Source organism: Oryctolagus cuniculus, chromosome X, assembly GCF_964237555.1.
Source record: "Oryctolagus cuniculus chromosome X, mOryCun1.1, whole genome shotgun sequence".
NCBI classification, from domain to species: domain Eukaryota; kingdom Metazoa; phylum Chordata; class Mammalia; order Lagomorpha; family Leporidae; genus Oryctolagus; species Oryctolagus cuniculus.
Window position 1 is genome coordinate 131638877 of NC_091453.1, and position 23482 is coordinate 131662358.

Sequence of the window (23482 nt, forward strand, 5' to 3'; positions counted from 1 at the left end):
ATCAGAAGTCTCATACAGGAGAGAAGCCCTTTACATACAATGAGTGTGAGAAAGCCTTCAGTCAGAGCTCATTGCTCATTGAGCACCAGAGAATCCACACAGATTGCCTTACGAGTGCAGTGAGTGTGGGAAGGCCTTCACAAACAGCATGCACCTGACCCAGCACACGCATATCCACGCTGGGGAGAAGCATTATGAGTGCCTCGAGTGCGGGAAGGCCTTCCACCACACACACCCCTGAGCCTGCATCGCAGGACCCACACTGGTGAGAAGCCCTACGGGCACCATGAGTGTGCGAGCGCCTTCAAAGATGCTTCCTCACTCACTCGTCACATATTCACAGAGGAGAGAAATCCTCTACATGTCTGACTGGGGGAGAGGCTGCCATGGCCCTTCGGGGCTTGTGTAGCACAACAGAACTCATACCAGAGAGAAACCCCATGTCTGCCACGAGTGTGGGAAGGCCTTCAGCCAGAACTCATCCTTGATCAGACAGCCGAGATTTCATATAGGAGAGAAGCCCTTTAAATGCAGTGAGGGTGAGAAGGTCTTCAGCCAGAGCTCACTGCTCATTGACTATCAGGCCACTCATACCGGAGAGAAATTCTTCTGAAGCAATGAGTGTGGAAGAGCTGTCAGCCGGGCCATACGCTTGCTTGAGCACTGTGCATTCACACTGGCAAGAAGCTGTATGAATGCAATGGGTGTGGGAAAGCATTTACTTAGAGCTCATCTCATTGACCACCAGCAGATCCACACTGCAGAGAAGGCCTATGAGAGCAGTCTCTGTGGGAAGGCCTCCAGCCAGAGCTTGTCCCTTAGCCAGCCCCTGAGGACCCATGCAGGGAAGAAGTGACTTCACCACAGCATGCACCTGACCCAGCACATGCTGTCCACTCTGGGGGGACGCCCTACGAGTGCCTTGTGTGCGGGAAGGCCTTCTGCCCCAGCACACACCTGAGCCAGCATCGCAGGATCCACACTGGAGAGAGGCCCTATTAAAGCGACGATTGTGGGAAGGCCTTCACTGATATCTCATCCCTTTCCAGATATCTTTTTGTTCATAAAGGAGAGAAACCACGTAAGTGAGGCGAGTGCGGGAAAGTCTGTAGTGGTCCCTCGGGGCTTATTCAGCATCAGGGAACACACACGGGGGAAAAGCTGAATGAATGAATGCAAAGTGTGAGGGAAGGCCTTTAGCTGAAGTACACATCTTCTTGAACATCAGGAAATTCACATTGGAGAGAAACCTCACAGACGTAAAGCATGCGGAAAAGCCTTCAGCCAGAGCTCACACCTGAACAAACGTCTGGGAACACACACCAGGGAGAAATCCCATCAATGTAGGAAATATGAGAAAGGCTTTAGCCAGAATACGTCCCTGATACAGCGCCAGAAGACACACGCTAGAGAAAAGTCCTGTGAATGTTATCATTCCTCCACTTAAATCTTCAAGCCAGATTTAGCATCAATAGATATTCACACTAAGGGGGAAGGGAGGGAGGGAGGGAGGGGGGAGAGAGAGAGAGAGGCAGAGAGAAAGAGAGGGAGAGAGAGAGAGGGAGAAAGGGAGGGAGAGAGAGAAATGGAGAAAGAGAGAAAGACATCTTCCATCTGCTGCTTCACTACCCAAACAGTTACAACAGCTGGGCCTGGCCCAGGCTGAAGCCAGGACCCTGAAACTCCATCCTGGTCTCCCATATGGTGGCAGGGGCCCAAGCACCTGGGCCATCAACTGCTGCTTTCCCAGGTATATTATCAGGGAGCTGGATTGGAATCAGAGCAACCAGGGTTCAAATTGGCACTCATATGGGGATGCAGGCATTGCAAGCAGTGGTTAACCTGCTGTACCACAACACTGACTGGTTTGAACCGTTATATAAAGTACAATAGGGGGTCCAGCGTTCTGATGCAGTGGGATAAGTCACCACTTGTGACACTGGCATCCCATGAGTGCCACTTTCGCATCCAAGCTGTTACACTTCTGATCCAGCTCCCTGCTAATGTGGCTGGAAAAGCAGTGGGGGATGGCTTGAGTACTTGGGACCCTGCCACCCATGTGGGTGACCCAGAAGCTCTGGGCTCCTGGCTTCAGCGTGGACCAGTCCCAGCCATTGTAGCCATTCAGATGGAATATATCATTCTCTCCCTCTCTCTCTCTCTCTCTCTCTGCCTCCCTCCCTCCCTCCCTCCCTCCCTCTCTGACTCTGCCTTTCAAATAAATACATCTTCAGAATAAAAAGGACTTCATTAGCCGTCTGACTTTAGATAAGTTACCTATAAAAAAAAGCAGTTGCAATTTTTCAGGGCCAATATGGTCTTATATATTATGTGCGTGTTCTTTTTGGCCTCCATAAAAGGCCTGGAATGTGAGACATGGGGGCATGTGTTGGTGGAAGGGTTCTTGTTCCTCCTTCATCATACAGACATTGTCAGATGTATGTGTCAAAAGGACTACAGTAGTCATCCTGTCATCATGAAGGAAGCAAGGACACAGGGGGTCACTGAGTTAGGTAGCAGAAGAATGAGAGGAATCTGTCCACTAATGACCTTGAAGGGGCATAGTACTGACAATCCCAGGACCTATGGTGACGTGAGTTAACAGACTCTGAACCCATCTAATCATCTAGTACTGCAATTTTGCATTTCAATCTGGATTGCATGATTAGACCAACAGAGTTTATAGCCATGCCCCAGCAACGGAGACTTTGCTTCAAGTTCCTGTGAGGAGAGCTGCACGTTTGTGCAGGCCTCCCTGGACTCTTGGGTCAGACAGAGAAGGGAACACCTATTCCCTGGACTTGCTGTGGCTGCTCCAGAAATCTCTAAATCCACTCTAATCTCAACATGGCAGAGGAGCTTCAGCACCAAATACCTGCATAAACGGCGATGTTAAGGAGAGAGATGGGTGCCTTGGCTAACATGAAGTCTCAGTCTGATGCTCCCCTCCATTTGCAGGGCTGTGAAGAACATGACTGATGGACAACTGCCTCCTCCCCCCGTCCAGATTTGCTGTCCCCAAGCTGCAGCCACTTACTCCAAACATATTTCCTGCCTACACCCACCAAGGCATGTACTCGGAGCTCATTCTGCATCTGATCTGGGGAAGGAGAGGGGACCTATTCAGCCTGGGGCTCCTCATCTCAATTTCAGGGGGATAACAATCAGTATGTTTGCTCTTCTGTCACTTTTATGTGCCAGGTACTACGCCAAAGATATGTGATTATTTTGATTTATTCATCCTAATGACCACCTTAGAAGGTACCAACATTCCCACTTTACAGAGAAGGAAAGTGGTATTCAGAGAGGTGTCACAACTTGCCCAGGTCAAATGGATACTAAGTGGTGGAGCTTGGATTTGAACTTAGTTCAGAAATAACCCAGTTGGGGCCGGTGAGGTAGAGTAGTGGATAAGCCCACCACATGCGGTGCTGACACCCCATGTGGGTGCAGTTTGAGTCCCAGATGCTCCACTTCTGATCCAGCTCTCCACTGGTACCCCTGGGAAGGAAGCAGAAGGTGGTCCATGTATGTGGGTCTCCGCACCCACTTGGGAGACCCGGAAGCGGCTCCTTGCTCCTGATCGGCCCAATTCCAGAGACTGCGGCCATTTAGGGGAGTGAACTAGTGCATGGAAGATCTCTCTCTGCCTCTCTCTCTCTCTCTCTCTCCCTCCCTCCCTCCCTCCCTCCCTCTCTCTCTCTCCCTCTCTCTCTTTCTGTCTGTAACTCAGCCTTTCAAAAAAAATAAGTAATATATTTGAAAAAACAAGCCTAGTCTGTGGACTCTTGCTTTGTTCTTGGGAAGCTGGTTCACACTCTATGCTGGCCCATGTCAGCGCCAGACTCTTTCTCAGTGCCCTGTGAGTCCTCCTACAACACCCCGGCATTAGAACGCCGTTATCAGCACCCAAGCTTCCAGAACACAGCTATCCCTAGCAATGAAACTGTACATTTTTCAGTTGTATTAGCTTCTTAAGGCTGCCATAACAAATTACCACAAATGTAGTGTACTAGTAATACAAATTGTTTCTCCAACCATTCCAGGGGTCAGAGTCTGGGAAAGTTCTCACTAAAATCCAAGTGTCAACAGAGTCATGTTCTTTCTGGAGGCTCTAGAAAAAAAACATTCCCTTGTTTTTTGCAACTTCCACAGTCTACCTGCACTTTTTGGCCTGCAGACCATTTTTGTGTCTTTATGACTAAGTCAGTAGTATAAGCATCTTCAAGTCTCTGACTCTGCTTTCATCAGCACAGCTTCTATTACTCTGATCTATACCTTCCTATGTAAGGATCTTCGAGACTACTTTGGGTCCACTTGGATAACCAAAGGTAACCGCTCCATCTCAAGGTCTTTAAATACATCTGGAAGATCCCCACAGCTCTGTGAAGTAACATGCACAGATTCTAAAGATGGATACCAGGACTTGTGGCAGTGGATGTGATTTTGTCTGCCACACTGCACATTCCCTAGTCCGGCCTGATACAGCTTAGAAGGAGCTCTTCCAAAACGAAGCATGAAAGAAAACTGATTTAGAATGAGGAGAAAATTCAGAACGGGCAGTCAAACATGACAACAGCAACCATTATGGTTCCCAAACTATACTTTCTTTGGGTGTGTGTGCATGTGAGTTTTTTCACAAACACTCCATCTATGTTGTACAATCTAAAGCACAAGGGAGCATATATTAGGTTAAGACACAAAAGGATTTCATTGTGGTTGCAAACAGACACTCTGCAAATCTGACAATACCACACCGTCACGTGAATGGATACCAGTCTCCATGAGAACAGCTGGCTCCCTGTAAGAACTACACACAGCAAACACAGTAAAGTTCAACTTAAGTCCTTCATGTTGGTTTCCGCACCAAGTTTTCGAAACAAACCAGCTTTTCTGACATTTGCTCTCAAAACGCCTTGGCTTAAGTTAGTCTAAGAACCCACGGGGTGTGGAATGTCCCTTTCAATTGCGCGTGCTTCATGACGTCCCAACAAGGGTGGCATTTAGGTGAAAAGCCACAGCTGTCCCCTGCTCGAGCAGCCTGGTATGACTCGGTGGTCTGCCTTCGTACCGTGGGAAGCTGTCGGGGCTGGCTAAATGAGTCAGCTGGGAGGTAAAGCTGGGTTGGTGGCAGGCAGAGGATTCCAGGGCGGGGATCCGGGATCCGGATCAAGGTGCTGGGATTCCTGCAATTTCCAGCAGAGTAGGAGCACGCCTGGGCAGCCAGGCGCTACTCAAAGGTGTGGAGAGGCGGGCCTGTGACCGGGAGGTTCGGGGCCGCCATCCTCCGGGACAGGCAGCTGTAGGAAGAGGGTCCAGCCGCCACCAGTCGCGAGGTCAGCCGAGAACCTGTGTGCCTCGGGACACGCTTCAGCTGTGGAAGAAGAGCTACCACATGGGCAGGATTTCGGGTAAGCCCAGTGAGCCATCCTGCGTGAGGCGGTGGAGTGCTTCCTGCCCGCCGAGATGTTATTCCCTCACACGTGGACAGCGTGCCGGTGCCCGATGGGCTTTCTGTCTGCCACTCGGCATTGCCTCGGGAAAAGGTAGCAGAGGGCAGGGCTGAGATGCGGGAAGGCGTTTGTGTCATTAGTTTCAGCTCTTAGGGCTATTTTCTAAAAATCAAAGAAACAGCAAAGCATAAAGAGGCACGGCAGGGAAACCTCGGGAATTACCTTGGGAAGGAACCCACTCGTTCATTTCAGCGTTAGGCCTAACGCCAAGAGAAACGCAGGTGATGTTTCTGTGAGAAGGTGCACGAGGGTCTGAAAGATGGTGGTTGCATCCCGGACGGTTTCAGTGCTTTGCGGTGTAAATCAGAGTATGCATCCTCTCCGGAAATGCTGCTTGCAGTCAGAGAGACATGCTGGGAACAATCGTGGCCTTTTCTTTGGAAAATGTCTGGATGAGTCTGTCCATGCGAGCATGGACGGCAAGGCAAATGCGTGCAGAGGGGCTTGTGAAGGGCGTGTGGAGGACAAAGGTGGATGAGTGTGGCGCCCCACAAGTGCTAGAGGTGGATCCAAAAGCAGATGCACATGTTGTCCACCTGCGGTAGAGCAGGGGCCCACGTGGCGCTCCACCTGATTACTGAGATGACGAGGAGGCTGCGTGCTGAGGGCCAGGCGCGCCCAGAGAACTGCTCGCAGCACACGTGGAGGCTAGCCTCCTTCTCACTCTCTTTAAGCTGTTTTTGTCAAACAGTTCCTTCTCGCGGTAATGCACGGGCGGCCCTTGCAAGTATTTCTTTTCTGCGTCCTTGTACTCTAGGCCATCGAGGGCAGCAATGGAACAAATGATTGCTTCTGGCAGGAGGACTTCCAGCACGAATTTGACTTTGTCTCTGACCAGAGCCTGCAACCTCTGGTCTATATGCTCGTAGACTTGTTGTAGATGTTTCGTCACGAGTTCCAACTGGTCCTCGTCCTCCAGGTATGTCTCGACGCACACCACGTACTGGTGGGAATTCAGAAATGACCTTAGCCACCTGGACTGCTTCTTGCCCTTCAGGATGGCCAGGAGGTGGCTGTCGGCCCCCTTCTTCTTCACGATGAAATCCACCAGCTTCTGGTTGTCTCGGTCCCACGCGGCCTTCGTGCGGTCGGGGAGAATTTTCTTGTGGGATGGCATCCCTTGCAGGGCGGTCTCCTCAGAATCTTCCAGGGCCTCCAGTTCGGTGTAGTCCACTTTGGGGAAGGTGATGTCCAGTTCGCTGTCTTGGATGACTCTCCTGATACGGTAGCTGACATCGGCGGTGTAATAGTTCAGGAAAGAGCCCACGAAAGAGCCCCGGCCGAGTTGTTTTCGGTAATGGGTGATCAGGGAGAAGACCCAGTTCACACCCTCCGGGTACGCCTTCCGGGCTGTCTTCAGGAACTTGTCCTTCCCTGCACAGTCCAGGTGCTTCAGTCTTGCAAGAGGAACTCGAATGCCGCGCTTTTCTGGGCACAGGCTGGCCTCAATCAGGAGCACCCTGGCCGTCTTGTCTGTCTCACTGACACTCTTGACCACTGCCGGCCAGTACGGGTGCTCCTGAAATTTAAACCACACCAGCGCTCCCTTTCCGATGGGGCTCGTTGTGGCTGGTCCCTTTTCTCCCTTCCTGATAGCCTTCTTAGGGGTCTTGGGCGATTCTCTGTCCACCAGCCTTTGCTTGTTGGCGGGGGGCGAATCCTGGAGAGCCGCAAGGCTGGTGGATGGTCCCTCTCCCCCATTCCTGCCAGACTTCTTGGACAGTCCTTTCTCAACCAGCCTTCTCTTTTTGGCAGGAGACACATCCTGGGGAGCCGCAAAGCTGGTGGATGGCCCCTCTCCTGCTTCCCCGTCGGACTTCCAGTAGAGCTTGGGAAATAATTTTTCAACCAACCTTTGCTTTTCAGCGATGTGTGACTCCTGGAGAGTCACAGTGCTAGTGGTTGGTCCCTCTTCCTCTTTCCTGTCACTCATCCCAGGGACCTTGGGTGGTCCTTTATCAATCAGCCCTCCCGTTTCAGTGAGGGGCGACTGCTGGGGAGCTGCAAGCCTGGTGGATGCTCCCTCTCCTGCTTCCTCATCGGACTTCCAGCAGATCTTTGGAAATAATTTTTCCACCACCCTTTGCTTCTCAGAAATGTATGGCTCCTGGAGAGTCACCGTGCTAGTAGCTGGTCCTTCTTCCTTTTTCTTCCCAGCCTTCTGAGGTTTCTTGCGGAGTCCTTTGTCAACCAGCCTTTGCTTTTGGGTGGGCTGTGTATCTTGGAGAGCCACGATGCTAGTGCCTAGTCCCTCTTCCTCTTTCCTGGCACCCTTATGAGGGATATTAGGCAGTGGTCTGTCAACCAGCCGTTGCTTTTTGGTGGAGAGCAACTGCTGGGCAGCCACAACGATGGTGGCTGGTCCCTTTTCGTCTTTCCTGCCAGTCTCCCCAGGAATACTGGGTGGTCCTTTTTTGTCCACCCTTTGTGTTTCCATGAGGGGCTTCTCCAGGAGAGCTGCAAAGCTGGTGGGTGGTCCCTCTTCCCGTTTCTTGTAAGTCCAATGGATCTTGGGAAGTCCTTTGTCAACCAGCCTATGCTTTTCGGTGGGGCATGTCTCTTGGAGAGCCATGACATTTGTGGCTGCTCCATCTTCTTGTTTCTTGCCAGGTTTCTGAGGGATTTTGGGTGATCCTTTGTCCTCCAGCTTTTGCTTTTCAGTGGGGCATGTATCTTGGAGAGTCACGATGCTAGTGGCTGGTCCCCCTTCCCCTTTGCTGCCACCCTTCTGAGGGATCTCAGACAGTGGTTTGTCAAGCGGCATTTGCTTTTTGGTGGCAGGCAAATCCTGGGGAGTTCTGAAGAGTTTCAAAGTGGCTGGTCCCTCTTTTTCATTCTTGGCAGCCTTTCCAGGGATCCCGGGTGGTCCTTTGTCAACCACCCTTCCTGTTTTGATGAGGGACTTCTCCTGGGGAGCCATAAAACACGTGGAAGATCCCTCGTCCCCTTTACTGTCAGTCTTAGAATGGATCTTGGGCTGTCCTTGGTCAACCAGGCTTCCCTTCTGTCGTTTGTTGTCCAGCATTTCTGTTTCAATAAGGGGCTTCTCCTGAGGAGCTGCACAGCTGGTGGATGGTTCCTCTTCCCATTTCTTGTAGGTACTGTAGGTCTTGGAAATTCCTTTGTCAACCCACCTTTGTTTTTCGGTGGGGGGTAATTCCTGAGGAGTCATGAAGATAGTGGCTTGTCCCTCTCCTTCTTTCCTGCCACGCTCCTGGGGGACATTGGACAGTGGTTTGTCAAGCAGCCGTTGCATTTCGGTGGGGGGCGAGAGGTGGAGAGTCATGAGCATAGTGGATAGTTTGTCGTCCTCATTCCGGGCAGCCTGGCCAGGGATCTTGCAAAGTTGTCTGTCCTCCAGCCTTCCTGTTTCAAGTAGGGGCATTTCCTGGGGAGCTGGAAAGCTGGTGGATGGCTCCTCTCCCCCTTTCTTGTAAGTCCAATGGATCTTGGGAAGTACTTTGTCCTCCAACCTTTGCTTTTGGGTGGGAAGTGTCACTTGGATAGCCATGGTACTTGTGGCTGGTCCCTCTTCCTGTTTCTTGTCAGGTTTCTCAGGCACCTTGGTTGGTCCTTTGTCAAACAGCCTTCCATTTTCGGTGGACTGTGTATCTTGAAGAGTCATGATGCGAATGGCTGGTTGCTCTTCCTCTTCCCTGTAACCCTTCTGAGGGACCACGGACATTTCTTTGTCATCGAGCCTTCCCGTGTCGATGGGGGGTGTCTCCTGGGAAGCTGCAAAGCTTGTGGATGGCTCCTCTTCCCCTTTACTGTCAGTTTTGCAATGGATACTGGGCGGTTCTTTGTCAACCAGCCTTGCCTTTTCAATGGAGTCCATCTCCTGGGGAGCCACGAAGCTGCTGGGTGCTCCCTCCTCCCCTTTCCTGTCAGACTTCTCGTGGACCTTGGGCAGTCCTTCGTCAGCCAGCCTTAGCTTTTCGGTGGGGGGCGGCTCCTGGTGAGTCACGATGCTAGCATGTGGGCCTTCTTCTTTCCTGTAGGGCTCCCCAGAGATCTTGGGTGGTTCTATGTCTTCCAGCCTTGGCTTTTCAGCGGGCTGTGTATCTTGGAGAGTCACGAGGGTGGTGGGTGCTCCCTCCTCTGCTCTCCTGCCACCCTTCCGAGGGACCTTGGAGAATGGTTTGTTAACCAGCTGCTGCGTTTCGGTGGGGGGCGACATGTGGAGAGCCATGAACATACTGGCTAGCTCATCTTCCTCATTCCTGCCCGCCTTGCCAGGGATCTTTCGTGGTCGTTTGCGGGGCGGCCTTCCTTTTTTGATGCGGGGTGTCGCCCGGGGAGCTGCAGAGCTGGTGGACGGCTCCTCTTCCCCTTTCTTGTATGTCCCACGGATCTCGGGACGTGTTCTGTCATCCAGCCTTCGCTTTTTGGTGGCACGCGTCTCCTGGAGAGCCGTGTCGCTTGTGGCTGGTCCCTCTTCCTCCTTCCTGCCAGCCTTTCTAGGGACCTTGGCTGGTCCTTTGTCAACCAGCCTTTGCTTTTTGTTGGAGCGCTTCTCCCCGGGAGTCAGGAGTCCTGTGACTCGTCCCTCTCCCCCTTTCTTGCCAGTCTTCCCACGGCTCTTGGGAGGCCCCTTGTCACGGGCTGCTTTCCGGAGCTTCTTTCTTCGTTTTGGTGTACGGAAGACAATTTGCAGCTTTGGGAGACGGTCTTTGAAGGGCACCCTAGCCGCTTGTGAGACTGCCTCTGAGGTATCTTCTCCAGAGTCCTCTGTACGTTCAGTGGACACGGAGCACTCTGAGGACGTTGCCTGGGTCGTTGGGCAGCTGTCCTCTGCCTCTCTGTACACAGCCCTGGGCTCAGCGCGGGGTAGCCCAAGGGGCTGAGATGGAACCCCTTGGTCCTGGGTGGCACCAGCACCCTCCTCCACGACCGTGGGGGTCAGGCATGCGACTGCCGAGGTGCCTGCCTTTCCTCTCTTGCCCTTTGGCTTTTCTTTTGCCTTTCTCTTTCTCGGGCTCGCCAGTGTCGGGACCTTCTGGCCCACACTGGAGCTGTGGGGGGCCTCGGTCTGCACAGCGGCTGCAGGAGGGGCGGCGCTCATGGGCTCCTGCAGTTTCTCGCCCAGCAGGAAGGCATCCTCGCTCTCTGAAGGCATCGGCCCTGGTTCCGGTCCTGGCCTCTTACTTTTCTTGCGCCTGGTCCACAGGGCCCTTCTCGGCTTCCTATGCCTTTTACGAGCCAGTGGGCAGCCTGGCTTCTGTCTGGTCTTTTGGGGCGGTGCTAGCGCCTTTGGCACTTTTGCTTTTTGTTCTTGGCCCCAGCTTGCTCTCTTGCGTAGCATCTCCCAGGCCGCTCTCAGGGCCCTTCTGTAGCCCCTCTTCTGGCCCAGTGGCATGCTGCCCTTCGGCATTGTCCTAGCTGAGAAGGCGACCGCTTCGAGGTCAGAGGTGGTCAGGGCCTTCACGTCTGCTCTCTTCACTCTGATTTTTTCATCGACTCCGAGGATCTGAACGGCTAGTAACAGCGCCCTCTTCCTCTTAGCTTTTGCTGAGGGGCCGCGTCTGGACAAAACCTTTGCTGGCCATAAGTGGCCCCGCCAGTCACACAGGATGTACTTGGCAACCATTGCGACTCGAGTGCCTCACACCAAGAGGAATTCAGAAGCGGCCTCGGCGTCTGGCTGCTGTTGCCGCCGCTGTTCTGGCCCCGATTTCCTTTGCCAAAGGACTGCAAAGGGTACACAGCAGGTGGGGGCTGTGCTCCTCCCCGCGAGTCCTCCCGAGAGGCCTGGACTCGAGCTGTCCAGGATGATCGTGGAGCACACTGCAACACGGAGAAAGAAACCAAGCAGTCTATCAGAACGCAATCATAATGTGGAAGTGGAAGCACCTGCTCCATGAGGCCGAGGGGAGCTACCGTAGGGAAGGAAGGGGAGTGCGTCTCAGACAGGGGGCAGAGGGAGGGCAAGTTTCTGGGAAAAGAGAGGGGAGGTGTCAGAGTAGCGACCAAACACCACAGTGCTCCCCAAACTCATCTTAGTGGCACACGGAAGAGCACCCGACTGGGTGGGTGGCTGAAGTGTCGGGGTTCCCTTTTCCTAATTGGTCACAGTGTGGCTTCAGGGCTCCTGAAGCTTCGACCAAGGGGAAGGCTTCCTTCTTTTCCTTCCTGAGGTGCCAATGCGGCCCTGTCCACCACCGGAAGCCAGAGGCCAACCCCTAAGCACAGACGCTGGGTACCAGCACAGAGCCATGTTCAGGAGCTTGCACACAGAGTGCAGAGTTTCCCCCATAATCACCTGCAACTCGGTAATGGCTGCTGCCCACACTGGGCCTGGGCTGAGACCTGCAGGTCTGTGTGGTGCTTAAAATCCTCTGCCACCCACCCTGAATCTGTGACATCCCATTATCACACAAACGACTGCAGCATGAGCAGCAGGGAACAGCACCGCGCACCCCCCAGATGTCACTAGGGAATGGTTGCAGGTGGATCTTTAGCAGAGAGGAGTCTCACCCAGTGTCACGTGGGTCGCGGTGAGTCTTCTCCTGGGAGCTGGAGCTCTCGCTTGTCACGTCCAGCTGCTGCCTGTCAGTAGACCTCTGACCTGCTGTGAAACACACCGTCCTTCCACAGACCAGATGAGGCCAGCCGTGGAGACCTAGCACTGGCTCCCTTTCAGTGGCTGATCTGTAAGGTGCCAAAGAGATCGGAAATTAAACCCATGACCTGGGGGCACTTTTCTCAACCTGCTCCCATCCCCAGCTCCAGAATGCAAGACCCCATGAAGGAGGACTGATAGCTTAATCCGACCCGGGAAAGTGGATATCACATATCTTTTCTTCCTTCTCCTGCATTCAAAAATGTTTCCAGCTTTCACCATTGCCTCTGCCCCAGACACTCGAACGTGACTTCAGCAGGCTTTCTGGGACTCTGTCCGCACTGGAAGCAAAAATGTGTCTCCCCCCCTGCCCCAGCTCTCAAACAACATTAAACTGGCTTGCAGAGTGTAAGTTTCATGGGAGGACCGACCCAGGGGATGGCATGTGACACACGCTCACCTTACCCTATTGATGTGGGTGCTTCCAACGCATTCCCTATTCCTCGTGCTCCCCTGTGCACTACATGAAACCAAAGTTCCTAACGTAAGAGCAGCTTGGACAACTTTCTTGAAAAGGCTCACTTTCTCACACTGCTTTTGGGGAATCTCTTTGCAACCATGGCTTCCAGTGTTTCCCCAACTGTTGAATGCAGCGGCCAAAGTGCTGGGAACATGCACTGTGGGAGAGGCAGGCATTCTCTTTGTCTTGCTCTTCCCATCTTCCCACTCCCACTCACTTGCAGAACACGCTTGGCTGTTCTCTCTGCACTCCACCTGCACGCAGTACAACTCATCTGTACACCCAGCCTGTGCACCACTGACCTCGAAGTTGGTTTCTTAAAGCAAAGAGGTCATCTCCTTGGCGACCGCTGGCATGTCTGCCTTTGTGGAAGCACACACTCCTAGATGGAATTTTTAGTGTACAGTGACGATGAGATAGTCATGCTTTGGGGCTCTCCTACACAAAACCTTTCTTGGACAAGGGTCTACGATCTCATGGGTTTGGCGCCCTCTGTGTCAGAGAGCTCAGGGCCCTGGTGTCATGACGACAGAGACCACGGGGGACAAGGAATGACAGAGGTGACTCAGCTGCTTCAGTCTCCCCTCAGCTGCACCTGCCACACGTTTTACAGTATACATGTGACGGAGCACCCTCAAGCCCCAGTACAAGCACGAACAGGCACACATGTGCGTATACACAAGCGCACACAGAACCACAATGCCTGGGATCCATGCATGTAATGCACTCTCACTGCCTCTACACATCCCTGTCAACCGTTCTCTTCCAGGAAAAATGCCATTTATGGCTCCATTTAGGTCCTCAATTTAAAAATATACACGCCAAGATATTCCCAAGATGGTGGAATAGGAAGGGAGCACATTGACAGTCCGGGAAAAGACAGTTTAATGCAAGTGGAGATACTGCAGTTTCAAGGAAGAGTTAGGGAAGAAACAGCAGAGGAAACTCTTCCGGAACTGCTGGTTCACAGTGGACCCACGTGGAGGGCACGGCCGCCCATGGCTCGGAACCCCAGCCATGGAATCTACGCACCAGCGGTGGAAAGGGAGGTGAGCCAAAACCCCAGTTGCCTGAGACACCGGCGGGAAAGCGGAAGGAGGAGCCGAGAGGGAACGAGGCTTGAGGTCCCGTGGGGGAAATTTCACCAGGCTAACTAGAGGAGAGAGGGAAAAAAAATGGACCGGTACGGACATGAGTCTCTCTCTCCACTTACCGTTCAAGGGCGAGCAAGACAAAGAGCAGGCGCCGTTTTGGACATACATAGGACGTACATGCCTGCCATTAGCCAAGCAGAAAAACCTGACTCTGGGGGAGTGAAATAACAGGAGGTTGGGACCTGGTGAATGTGTGGAGCTAATGAACTGAGACTGTGAAGAACTGAAGGTGTGGGAGAGAACTCAAGGAGACATGAGTGCTCTCGGGAGAGTACACAAACTCGGTAACCTTGGCAACCTGGTGGGAGATAGCAGAGAAATTTGAGCTTACACTGAGGACTGCATAAACCCTTTGTGGGGTTCTTGGGACAGAGCAGACGAATATTAAACCCACAGGAGGCAGAGATCAGAAATTGACTGCATTCAATTCCGCTCAGCTGTACGGAATTACTTCCCTTCTGAATCGAGAGAGAGAGAGAGAGAGAGAGAGAGAGACAGTGAGAGAGAGAGAGAGAAAGATTTACCACGCCTAACCTGGGTGTGTCAGCTTTGGCACACCCTTAACCCTGAAGAACCAAACAGAGGTCTCTGGCCACACCCATCAGGAACCTCTAAGGATCCATCAAAAGCAGACAGTCCACTTAATACAGTCATAGTATAACGAGAAAAAACACCACAGCGAGGGAAGAAGAAACCAAAGAATATCTCCGCAATGCCAAGCAACAAACACAGAAACCAAGGAAACAAGAACAAGGAAGACATTATGACGCCCCCCAAATGAACAAGACACCCCAATCCAAGATTATGAAGATGATGAGATAGAAGAAATGCAAGATACGGATTTCAAAAAATTTATGATAAGAACATTTAGAAATTTTCAAAAACAAATTTTTGAACTACAGAAATCCTTACTGGACAGGATAGAAAATCCCTCTCGTGAAAACGAAATCTTAAGGAGGAATCAAACTGAAATGCAGAAACTAGTAGAACATGAAAGTGTGACAGTGAAGAGAAATCAAAATGAAATGAAGAATCCAATAGATCAAATGACAAACACATTAGAGAGCCTTAAAAACAGAGCCAGTGAAGCAGAAGAGAGAATATCAGACTTAGAAGGCAGAGCACAGGAAAGTATGCAGTCAAACCAAAGAAAAGAAGAGGAAATGAGAAATCTAAAAAACATTGTTGGGAATCTACAGGCCACTACTAAAAAAACCAACATTCGGGTTCTAGGAGTTCCTGAAGGCATGGAGAGAGAGAAAGGATTAGAAGGCCTTTTTGGTGAGATACTAGCAGAGAACTTCCCAGGTTTGGAGAAGGACAGAGACATCCTAGTACAGGAAGCTCATAGAACCCCTAGTAAACACGACCAAAAGAGATCCTCACCACGACACGTGGTAATTAAACTTACCACAGTGAAACATAAAGAAAAGATTCTAAAATGTGCAAGAGAGAAACGTCAGATTACTCTCAGAGGATCTCCAATTAGACTCACAGCAGACTTCTCATCAGAAACTCTACAGGCTAGGAGGGAATGGTAAGACATAGCCCAGGCACGAAGAGAGAAAAACTGCCAGCACAGAATATTATATCCTGCAAAGCTCTCATTTGTGAATGAAGGTGAAATAAAGACCTTTCATAGCAAACAGAAATTGAAAGAATTTGTTGCCACTCGTCCAGCCCTGCAAAAGATGCTTAAAGATGTGTTACACACAGAAACACGGTCATCAATATGAAAGAAGGTAAATGAAGAAAACCTCACAGTAAAAGATCACACGAAGTTCAAAGCATGTATTAGAAAATATCTTTGGGAAAATGGCAGGGCAAAGTTACTACTTATCAATAGTCACGTTGAACGTTAATGGCCTCAACACTCCAATTAAGACACAGACTGGCTGAATGGATTAAGGAACAAAACCCATCTATTTGCTGCTTACAAGAAACACATCTTTCCTACAAAGATGCATGCAGACTGAAAGTGAGAGGCTGGAAAAAGATATTCCATGCCAACAGAAACCAAAAAAAAGGTGGCGTAGCCATCTTAATATCAGGCAAAATAAACTTTAACACAAAACTGTTAAGAGAGACAAAGGGGGGCACTATATAATGATGAAGGGATCGATTCAACAGGAAGATATAACGATTATCAATGTATATGCACCTAATTACAGGGCACCGGTTTATTTAAAAGACATGTTAAGGGACTTAAAGGGAGACTTAGACTCCAATGCAATAGTACTGGGGGACTTCAATACTCCACTCTCAGAAAGACAGATCAACTGGACAGAAGATCAACAAGGAAACAGTAGATTTAAATGACACTATAGCCAAAATGGATGTAACAGATATCTACAGAACTTCTCATCCTACACTTAAAGAATTTACATTCTGCTCAGCAGCACATGGAACCTTCTCTAGGATTGACCACATACTGGGCCATAAAGCAAGTCTCAGCAAATTCAAAAGAATTAGAATCATACGATGCAGCTTCTCAGACCACAGTGGAATGAAGTTGGAAATTAGCAACTCAGGAATCCCTAGAGCATATGCAAACACATGGGTATTGAACAACATGCTCCTGAATGAACACTGGGTCATAGAAGAAATCAAAAGAGAAATCAAAAACTTTCTGGAAGTAAATGAGGACAACAGCACAACATATCAAAACTTATGGGATACAGGAAAAGCAGTGTAAGAGGAAAGTTTATAGCAATAGGTGCCTACATCAAGAAATTGGAAAGGCACCAAATAAATGAGCTTTCAATGCATCTCAAAGATCTAGAAAAACTGCAGCAAACCAGACCCAAAACTAGCAGGAGAAGAGGAATACTTAAAATCAGAGAAGAAATGAACAGGATTGAATCTAAGAAAACATTACCAAAAAATCAGCCAAACGAGGAGCTGGTTTTTTGAAAAAATACACAAAATTGACATACCATTGACTCAGCTGACTAAAAAAAGAAGAGAAAAGACCCAAATCAATAAAATCAGAGATGAAAAAGGAAACGTAACAACAGACACCATAGAAATAAAAAGAGTCATCAGAAATTACTACAAAGAGTTGTATGCCAGCAAACAGGGAAATCTATCAGAAATGGGTAGATTCCTGGACACATGCAACCTACCTAAATTGAACCATGAAGATATAGAAAACCTAAACAAGGCCGGCACCATGGCTCACTAGGTTAATCCTTTGCCTTGAGGCGCCGGCACACTGGGTTCTAGTCCCTGTCGGGGCGCCAGATTCTGTCCCGGTTGCTACTCTTCCAGGCCAGCTCTCTGATGTGGCCAGGGAGTGCAGTGGAGGATGGCCCAAGTCCTTGGGCCCTGAACCCCATGGGAGACCAGGAGAAGCACCTGGCTCCTGTCATCGGATAGCATGGTGTGCCGGCCGCAGCGCGCCGGCTGCGGTGGCCATTGGAGGTGAACCAACGGCAAAGGAAGACCTTTCTCTCTGTCTCTCTCTCACTGTCCACTCTGCCTGTCAAAAAATAAATAAAAAAAGAAAACCTAAACAGAGCCATAACAGAGGTAGAAATTGAATCAGTAATAAAGGTCCTCCCAACAAAGAAAAGCCCAGGACCAGATGGATTCACTGCTGAATTCTACCAGACATTTAAAGAAGAACTAACTCCAATTCTTCTCAAACTATTCAGAACAAACGAAAAAGAGAGAATTCTCCCAAATTCTTTCTATGAAGCCAGCATCACCTTAATCCCTAAGGTGGAAAAAGATGCAGCATTGAAAGAAAATTACAGACCAATATCCCTGATGAACATAGATGCAAAAAGCCTCAATAAAATTCTGGCCAATAGAATGCAACAACACATCAGAAAGATCATCCACCAGACCAAGTGGGATTTATCCCTGGTATGCAGGGATGGTTCAATGTGCGCAAATCAATCAATGTGATGCACCACATTAACAAACTGCAGAAGAAAAACCATATGATTCTCTCAATAGACGCAGAGAAAGCATTCGATAAAATACAACACCCTTTCATGATGAAAATTCTAAGCAAACTGGGTATAGATGGAACATTCCTCAGTACAATCCAAGCAATTTATGAAAAACACACGTCCAGCATCCTATTGAATGGGGAAAAGTTGGAAGCATTTCCACTGAGATCTGGTACCAGACAGGGATGCCCACTCTCACCACTGCTATTCAATATAGTTCTCGATGTTTTAGCCAGAGCTATTAGGCAAGAAAAAGAAATTAAAGGGATACAAATTGGGAAGGAAGAAGTCAAACTATCCCTCTTTGCAGATGATATGATTCTTTATTTAGGGGATCCAAAGAACTCTACTAAGAGAGTATTGGTACTCAGCGAAGAGTTTGGCAAAGTAGCAGGATATAAAATCAACGCAGAAAAATCAACAGCCTTTGCATACACAGGCAATGCCATGGCTGAGAAAGAACTTCTCAGGTCAATCCCATTCACAATAGCCACAAAAACAATCAAATACCTTGGAATAAACTTAACCAAGGTCGTCAAAGATCTCTACGATGAGAATTACAAAATCTTAAAGAAAGAAATAGATGAGGATACCAAAAAATGGAAAAATCTTCCATGCTCATGGATTGGAAGAATCAATATGAACAAAATGTCCATTCTCCCAAAAGCAATTTATAGATTCAATACAATACCAATCAAAATACCAGAGAAATTCTTCTCAGATCTGGAAAAATGATGCTGAAATTCATATGGAGACGCAGGAGTCCTCGAATATCTAAAGCAATCTTGGACAACAGAAACAAAGCCGGAGGCATCACAATACCAGATTTTAGGACATACTACAGGGCCGTTGTAATCAAAACAGCATGATACTGGTACAGAAACAGATGGATAGACCAATGGATCAGATAGAAACACCAGAAATCAATCCAAACATCTATAGCCAATTTATATTTGATCAAGGATCTAAAACCAATTCCTGGAGCAGGGGTAGTCTATTCAACAAATTGTGCTGCGAAAACTGGATTTCCATGTTCAGAAGCATGAAGCAAGACCCCTACCTTACACCTTACACAAAAAGCCACTCAACATGGGTTAAAGACATAAATCTATGACCGGACACCATCAACTTATCAGAGAACATTGGAGAAACCTTGCAAGATATAGGTATCGGCAAAGACTTCTTGGAAAATAACCCGGAGGCACAGGCAGTGAAAGCCAAAATTAACATTTGGGATTGCATCAAATTGAGAAGTTTCTGTACTGCAAAAGAAACAGTCAGGAAAGTGAAGAGGCAACCAACAGAATGGGAAAAAATATTTGGAAACTATGCAACCGATAAAGGATTAATAACCAGAATCTACAAAGAGATCAAGAAAATCCACAACAACAAAACAAACTACCCACTTAAGATTTGGGCCAAGGACCTAAATAGACATTTTTCAAAAGAGGAAATCCAAGCGGCCAACAGACACATGAAAAAATCTTCAGGATCAGTAGCCATCAGGGAAATGCAAATCAAAACCACAATGAGGTGTCACCTCACCCGGTTAGAATGGCTCGCATACAGAAATCTACCAACAACAGATGCTGGCGAGGATGTGGGGAAAAAGGGACACTAACCCACTGTTGCTGGGAATGGAAACTGGTAAAGTCACTATGGGAGTCATTCTGGAGATTCCTCAGAAACCTGAATATAACCCTACCATTAGACCCAGCCATCCCACTCCTTGGAATTTATCCAAAGGAATTTAAATTGGCAAACAAAAAAGCGGTCTGCACCCTAGTGTTTATCGCAGCACAATTCACAATAGCCAAGACCTGGAACCAACCTACATGCCCATCAACGGTAGACTGGATAAAGAAATTATGGGATGTGTATTCTTTAGAATACTATACCGCAGTAAGAAACAACGAAATCCAGTCATTTGCAACAAAATGGAGGAATCTGGAACACATCATGCTGAGTGAAGTAAGCCAGTCCCAAAGGGACAAATACCATATGTTCTCCCTGATCGGTGACAATTGACTGAACACCAAAAAGGAAACCTCCTGATGTGAAATGGACACTATGAGAAACGGTGACTTGATCAGCCTAGCCCTGACTGTTAATGAAGAACTTAATACATTATCCCTCTTAGTATTTTTTTGTCTGTTCTACTTAATATGACTGGTTTAATTATGTAATTATCACACAGTTATTCTTAAGTGTTGAAAATTAACTGAAATGTGATCCCTGTTAAACATAAGAGTGGGAATAAGAGAGGGAAGAGATGTATAACTTGGGACATGCTCAAGCTGACTTGCCCCAAATGGTAGAGTTAGAAACATACCAGGGGATTCCAATTCAATCCCATCAAGGTGGCATGTACCAATGCCATCTCACTATTCCAAGTGATCAATTTCAGTTCACAACTGATCATAATGAAAGGACTAAGAGTCAAAGGGAGCACATAAACAAGTCTAGTACCTGCTAACACTAACCGATAGAATAAATAAAGGGGAGAGTGATCCAATATGGGAAGTGAGATACTCAGCAGACTCATAGAATGGCAGATGTCCTAAATAGCACTCTGGCCTCAGAATCAGCCCTAAAGCCATTCGGATCTGGCTGAAAAGCCCATGAGAGTATTTCAGGCATGGAAAGCCAAGACACTCTGGCAAAAAGATCTCTGTGAGTGAGATCCCAGTGGAAAGAACAGGTCTTCAAAGAAGGAGGTACCTTTCTCTGAAGGGAGGAGAGAACCTCCACTTTGACTATGACCTTGTCTAAACAAGATAAGAGTCGGAGAACTCAGAGGGCTTCCATAGCCTTGGAAACTCATGACTGGAGCATAGGGAGATTACTGATGCCATAGACAGGAGTGTCGATTTGTAAAGTCAACAACAGGAGTCACTGTGCACTTACTCCTCATGTAGGATCTCTGTCCTTAGTGTGCTGTACATTGAGATTTAATGCTATAACGAGTACTCAAACAGTATATTTCACTTTGTGTTTCTATGGGGGTGCAAACTGTTGAAGTCTTTACTTAATATATGCTAAATTGATCTTCTGTATATAAAGATAATTGAAAATGAATCTTGATGTGAATGGAATGGGAGAGGGAGCGGCAGTTGGGAAGGTTGTGGGCAGGAGAGAAGTTATGGGGGTGGGAAAAAGCCACTATAATCCATAAGCTGTACTTTGGAAATTTATATTTGCTAAATAAAAGTTTAAAAAAAGAAAAATACTCCCAGAAAGTAGCTTTGCCTATATTATCATCGTATTCCTCAAAGCTGGAACTACAGATAAGAAGATGATAACACTTGAAGAACAACAACAACAAAAAAGTTAGACTGGAATTCGAACTCTGGTACAAACATCTCTCTAATCATCCAGTTCTAACTTTTAGCATAAAAGTCTGTTGTACGTTTAAAATGGCACAATTACATCATTTTCTTTTATGCTTCAAACCTCTTGGAGACAAAACTGATAGGTTTTCTTGAAATATACGGGTGTAGACATTTCAAAATAAATTAAAAAATGGCTGCTTACTTGCAAAAAAATATATACACGCCGAACTCTCTGAAATGATGTTTAAAATTACTGAAAAAGAACTACAGGAAGCATCCGCCATTCCATCACAAGGGCATGCTTCTTGCAAACATGCAAGCCCCCGCAGGCTCCAGAAAGTTCGTCTTGTTTTAGACACATATACCATAGTATAGGATAGCATGTTCCTACTATATGTTTATACCGCACAGGATTTGAATACTATTCTGTATCCATGTTTGGCTCCACCTTTTCAAGCGTGAAACACACACTTTCAACGTCGCACTTTCCAACACCAATGATCAAATTATATCTCTGACTAAAACAGCAATGCCTCCTTAAGAGAATGATCTGAAGGGAATATGTCAAGTCCCACTATCAAATCCTCTCACCACACGCTGTGGCCCACTGCCCCAATGCCTCCTATCCAGCACTTCCATATAGGTTTGTGTATGGTTTTCTATCCAATTTTGTACCAGTGGGAATAGAATTGTCTTCTCTCCCAGCAGAGAGAAGGGTAGGTCACTAGATAGGTTGCTTGGTAAGTAGGCAGACGTTTGCGTGGAGAGATAGATGTAGAGGGAAGTGGAAATATTTACATAGACAGAAATGCAGAGCTAGATTGATGGCCACTGACCGAGGACTGATATAGCCAAGACAGATGCACTTATACACACAGATAAATTTACAGGTCCTATCTAGAAGACCACGTGAACGCACAGAAGGATATAAAATGTATATAGACTAAAAGAAAAGGATAACTGCATGCAGAGACTGAGAAAAACAGATGGATACAGATTAGATACAGAAGGATGCACACAGAAGCAGAGATATCTGATTATAGTTGCATGCATGATAGTGAGCTGACAGGTATACAATAGAGGTAGGTGGATAGACACACAGTAGATAGAGAAGTAGGAGGGGCAGAGAGAGAATGGGGGAGAGAGAATGAAAGACGCAGAGAGAGAGAGAGAGAGAGAGAGAGAGAGAATGAGAGAGACAGAGAGACTCAGAGGTAGAAAACATGTATTTTTTGTGCCAACCAGGAACCCTGTGAAAGAAACAGAACGGCAACACCACCAAACCAAGATGTTGAAGTAACTCCACATTCCCTGGGGACCGGCGACTGGAAATGCATCCGGAACTGCACGCTGCATCCAAACACCACCTGCCGAGTTAAAACAAAAGGAAGATACTATGAGTCTTGAGTGGGAACTGTGTAACATCTCAGTCAACTTCAGGGCACTAAGAATAAAATCCCCCAAAACAAGTGTTGATGATTTGGGGGCACAACTTGTGTTCTAGCCCATTAGCATTTTGCTCGAGGATCAAAGGGCCTATAATCAAATGGGCTTTTCTTTCTCCTGTCAACAGCCATGATGTAGGAAAAGTCATTGCGGAAGCTCCTAGCCCAGGTGGGCACTTCAAGCAATCTGGGGGAAAAGTTTCTGAAAAGCCAAAACCATCTCCCAACCCTCAGGAAGCTTTCTCCCAGTTGGGGTCGTTGTGGAGGTGGCGCCCCACAGCATTGCTCGGGGGCAGGCGTCCTCTCATTCTCACCCCAACACTCCTCCCTGTGTGACGAGCTGTTGACCAGAGCTGCTTCTCAGCGGTCAGGGGTGTGACTTTAAACCTCCCTCAGCACACGCATTGCCCTGTGAGGACGAGCTGGCCGTGTGCCTCTCGGTGATAAAGGAGCACTCTGTAGAACCCCTTTGATGAAGAAAATGGATGCCTGCACCTTTCCATTGGCAGCAGAAAGCCGCAGAAGCGTACATACGAGTCTTTCTGTTTCGTTTTCTTTCTTAAGTTTTAAAGGTGTCACTGTGTTAGCGGGGTTTTGGAGACTGGGTGAGGATTTACATCTATGCATTGTCCTTGAAGTTTGGCCACTAATCTAATATCATACTTTAATAGAGGTCACACTTTCCTGGAGAATGCTTTTTCTGTTTTTCTTTTTTGTGCATACAAGTGATCTGTCAATGGTAAGGATCACAAGCATCAGCATCCTGAACTGCCCTCAGTTTTTTCGTAGGAGGAAAAGAGAATTCGTTTTGACACCTTGCAAACCGTGAGCTACGACGTAAACAGACAGGCACCTTCACATTCAAGCGACGAGGGCACTGCCTCTCAAATTTCCTTGAACAACAAAGCAGCACCAGCAACCCTTCGGCAGGCACCTGCGACCCCCACCCCCATCGTCTACTACTCAGAGAAGGAATCGCAGGAGCGCCTGAGGCAAG

The 23482-nt window shown here is 48.2% G+C and overlaps 1 protein-coding gene across 1 annotated transcript; it reads right to left on the bottom strand.

The window, feature by feature from the left end:
- Positions 1–4138: 4138 nt before the first annotated feature.
- LOC127485261 (uncharacterized) lies at positions 4139–22360 on the bottom strand. The gene is made up of 3 exons (XM_070067066.1): positions 22320–22360; positions 11991–12164; positions 4139–11300 (listed from the first exon to the last, which is right to left on the bottom strand). The coding sequence occupies exon 3, from the start codon at positions 11101–11103 to the stop codon at positions 6088–6090; it is 5016 nt and encodes a 1671-aa protein (XP_069923167.1). The 5' UTR covers positions 11104–11300; positions 11991–12164; positions 22320–22360; the 3' UTR covers positions 4139–6087.
- Positions 22361–23482: the final 1122 nt, after the last annotated feature.

Bases quoted from the DNA above. Each gene is read 5' to 3' on its own strand.
- LOC127485261 (XM_070067066.1), bottom strand. From the start codon at position 11,103: ATGGTTGCCAAGTACATCCTGTGTGACTGGCGGGGCCACTTATGGCCA.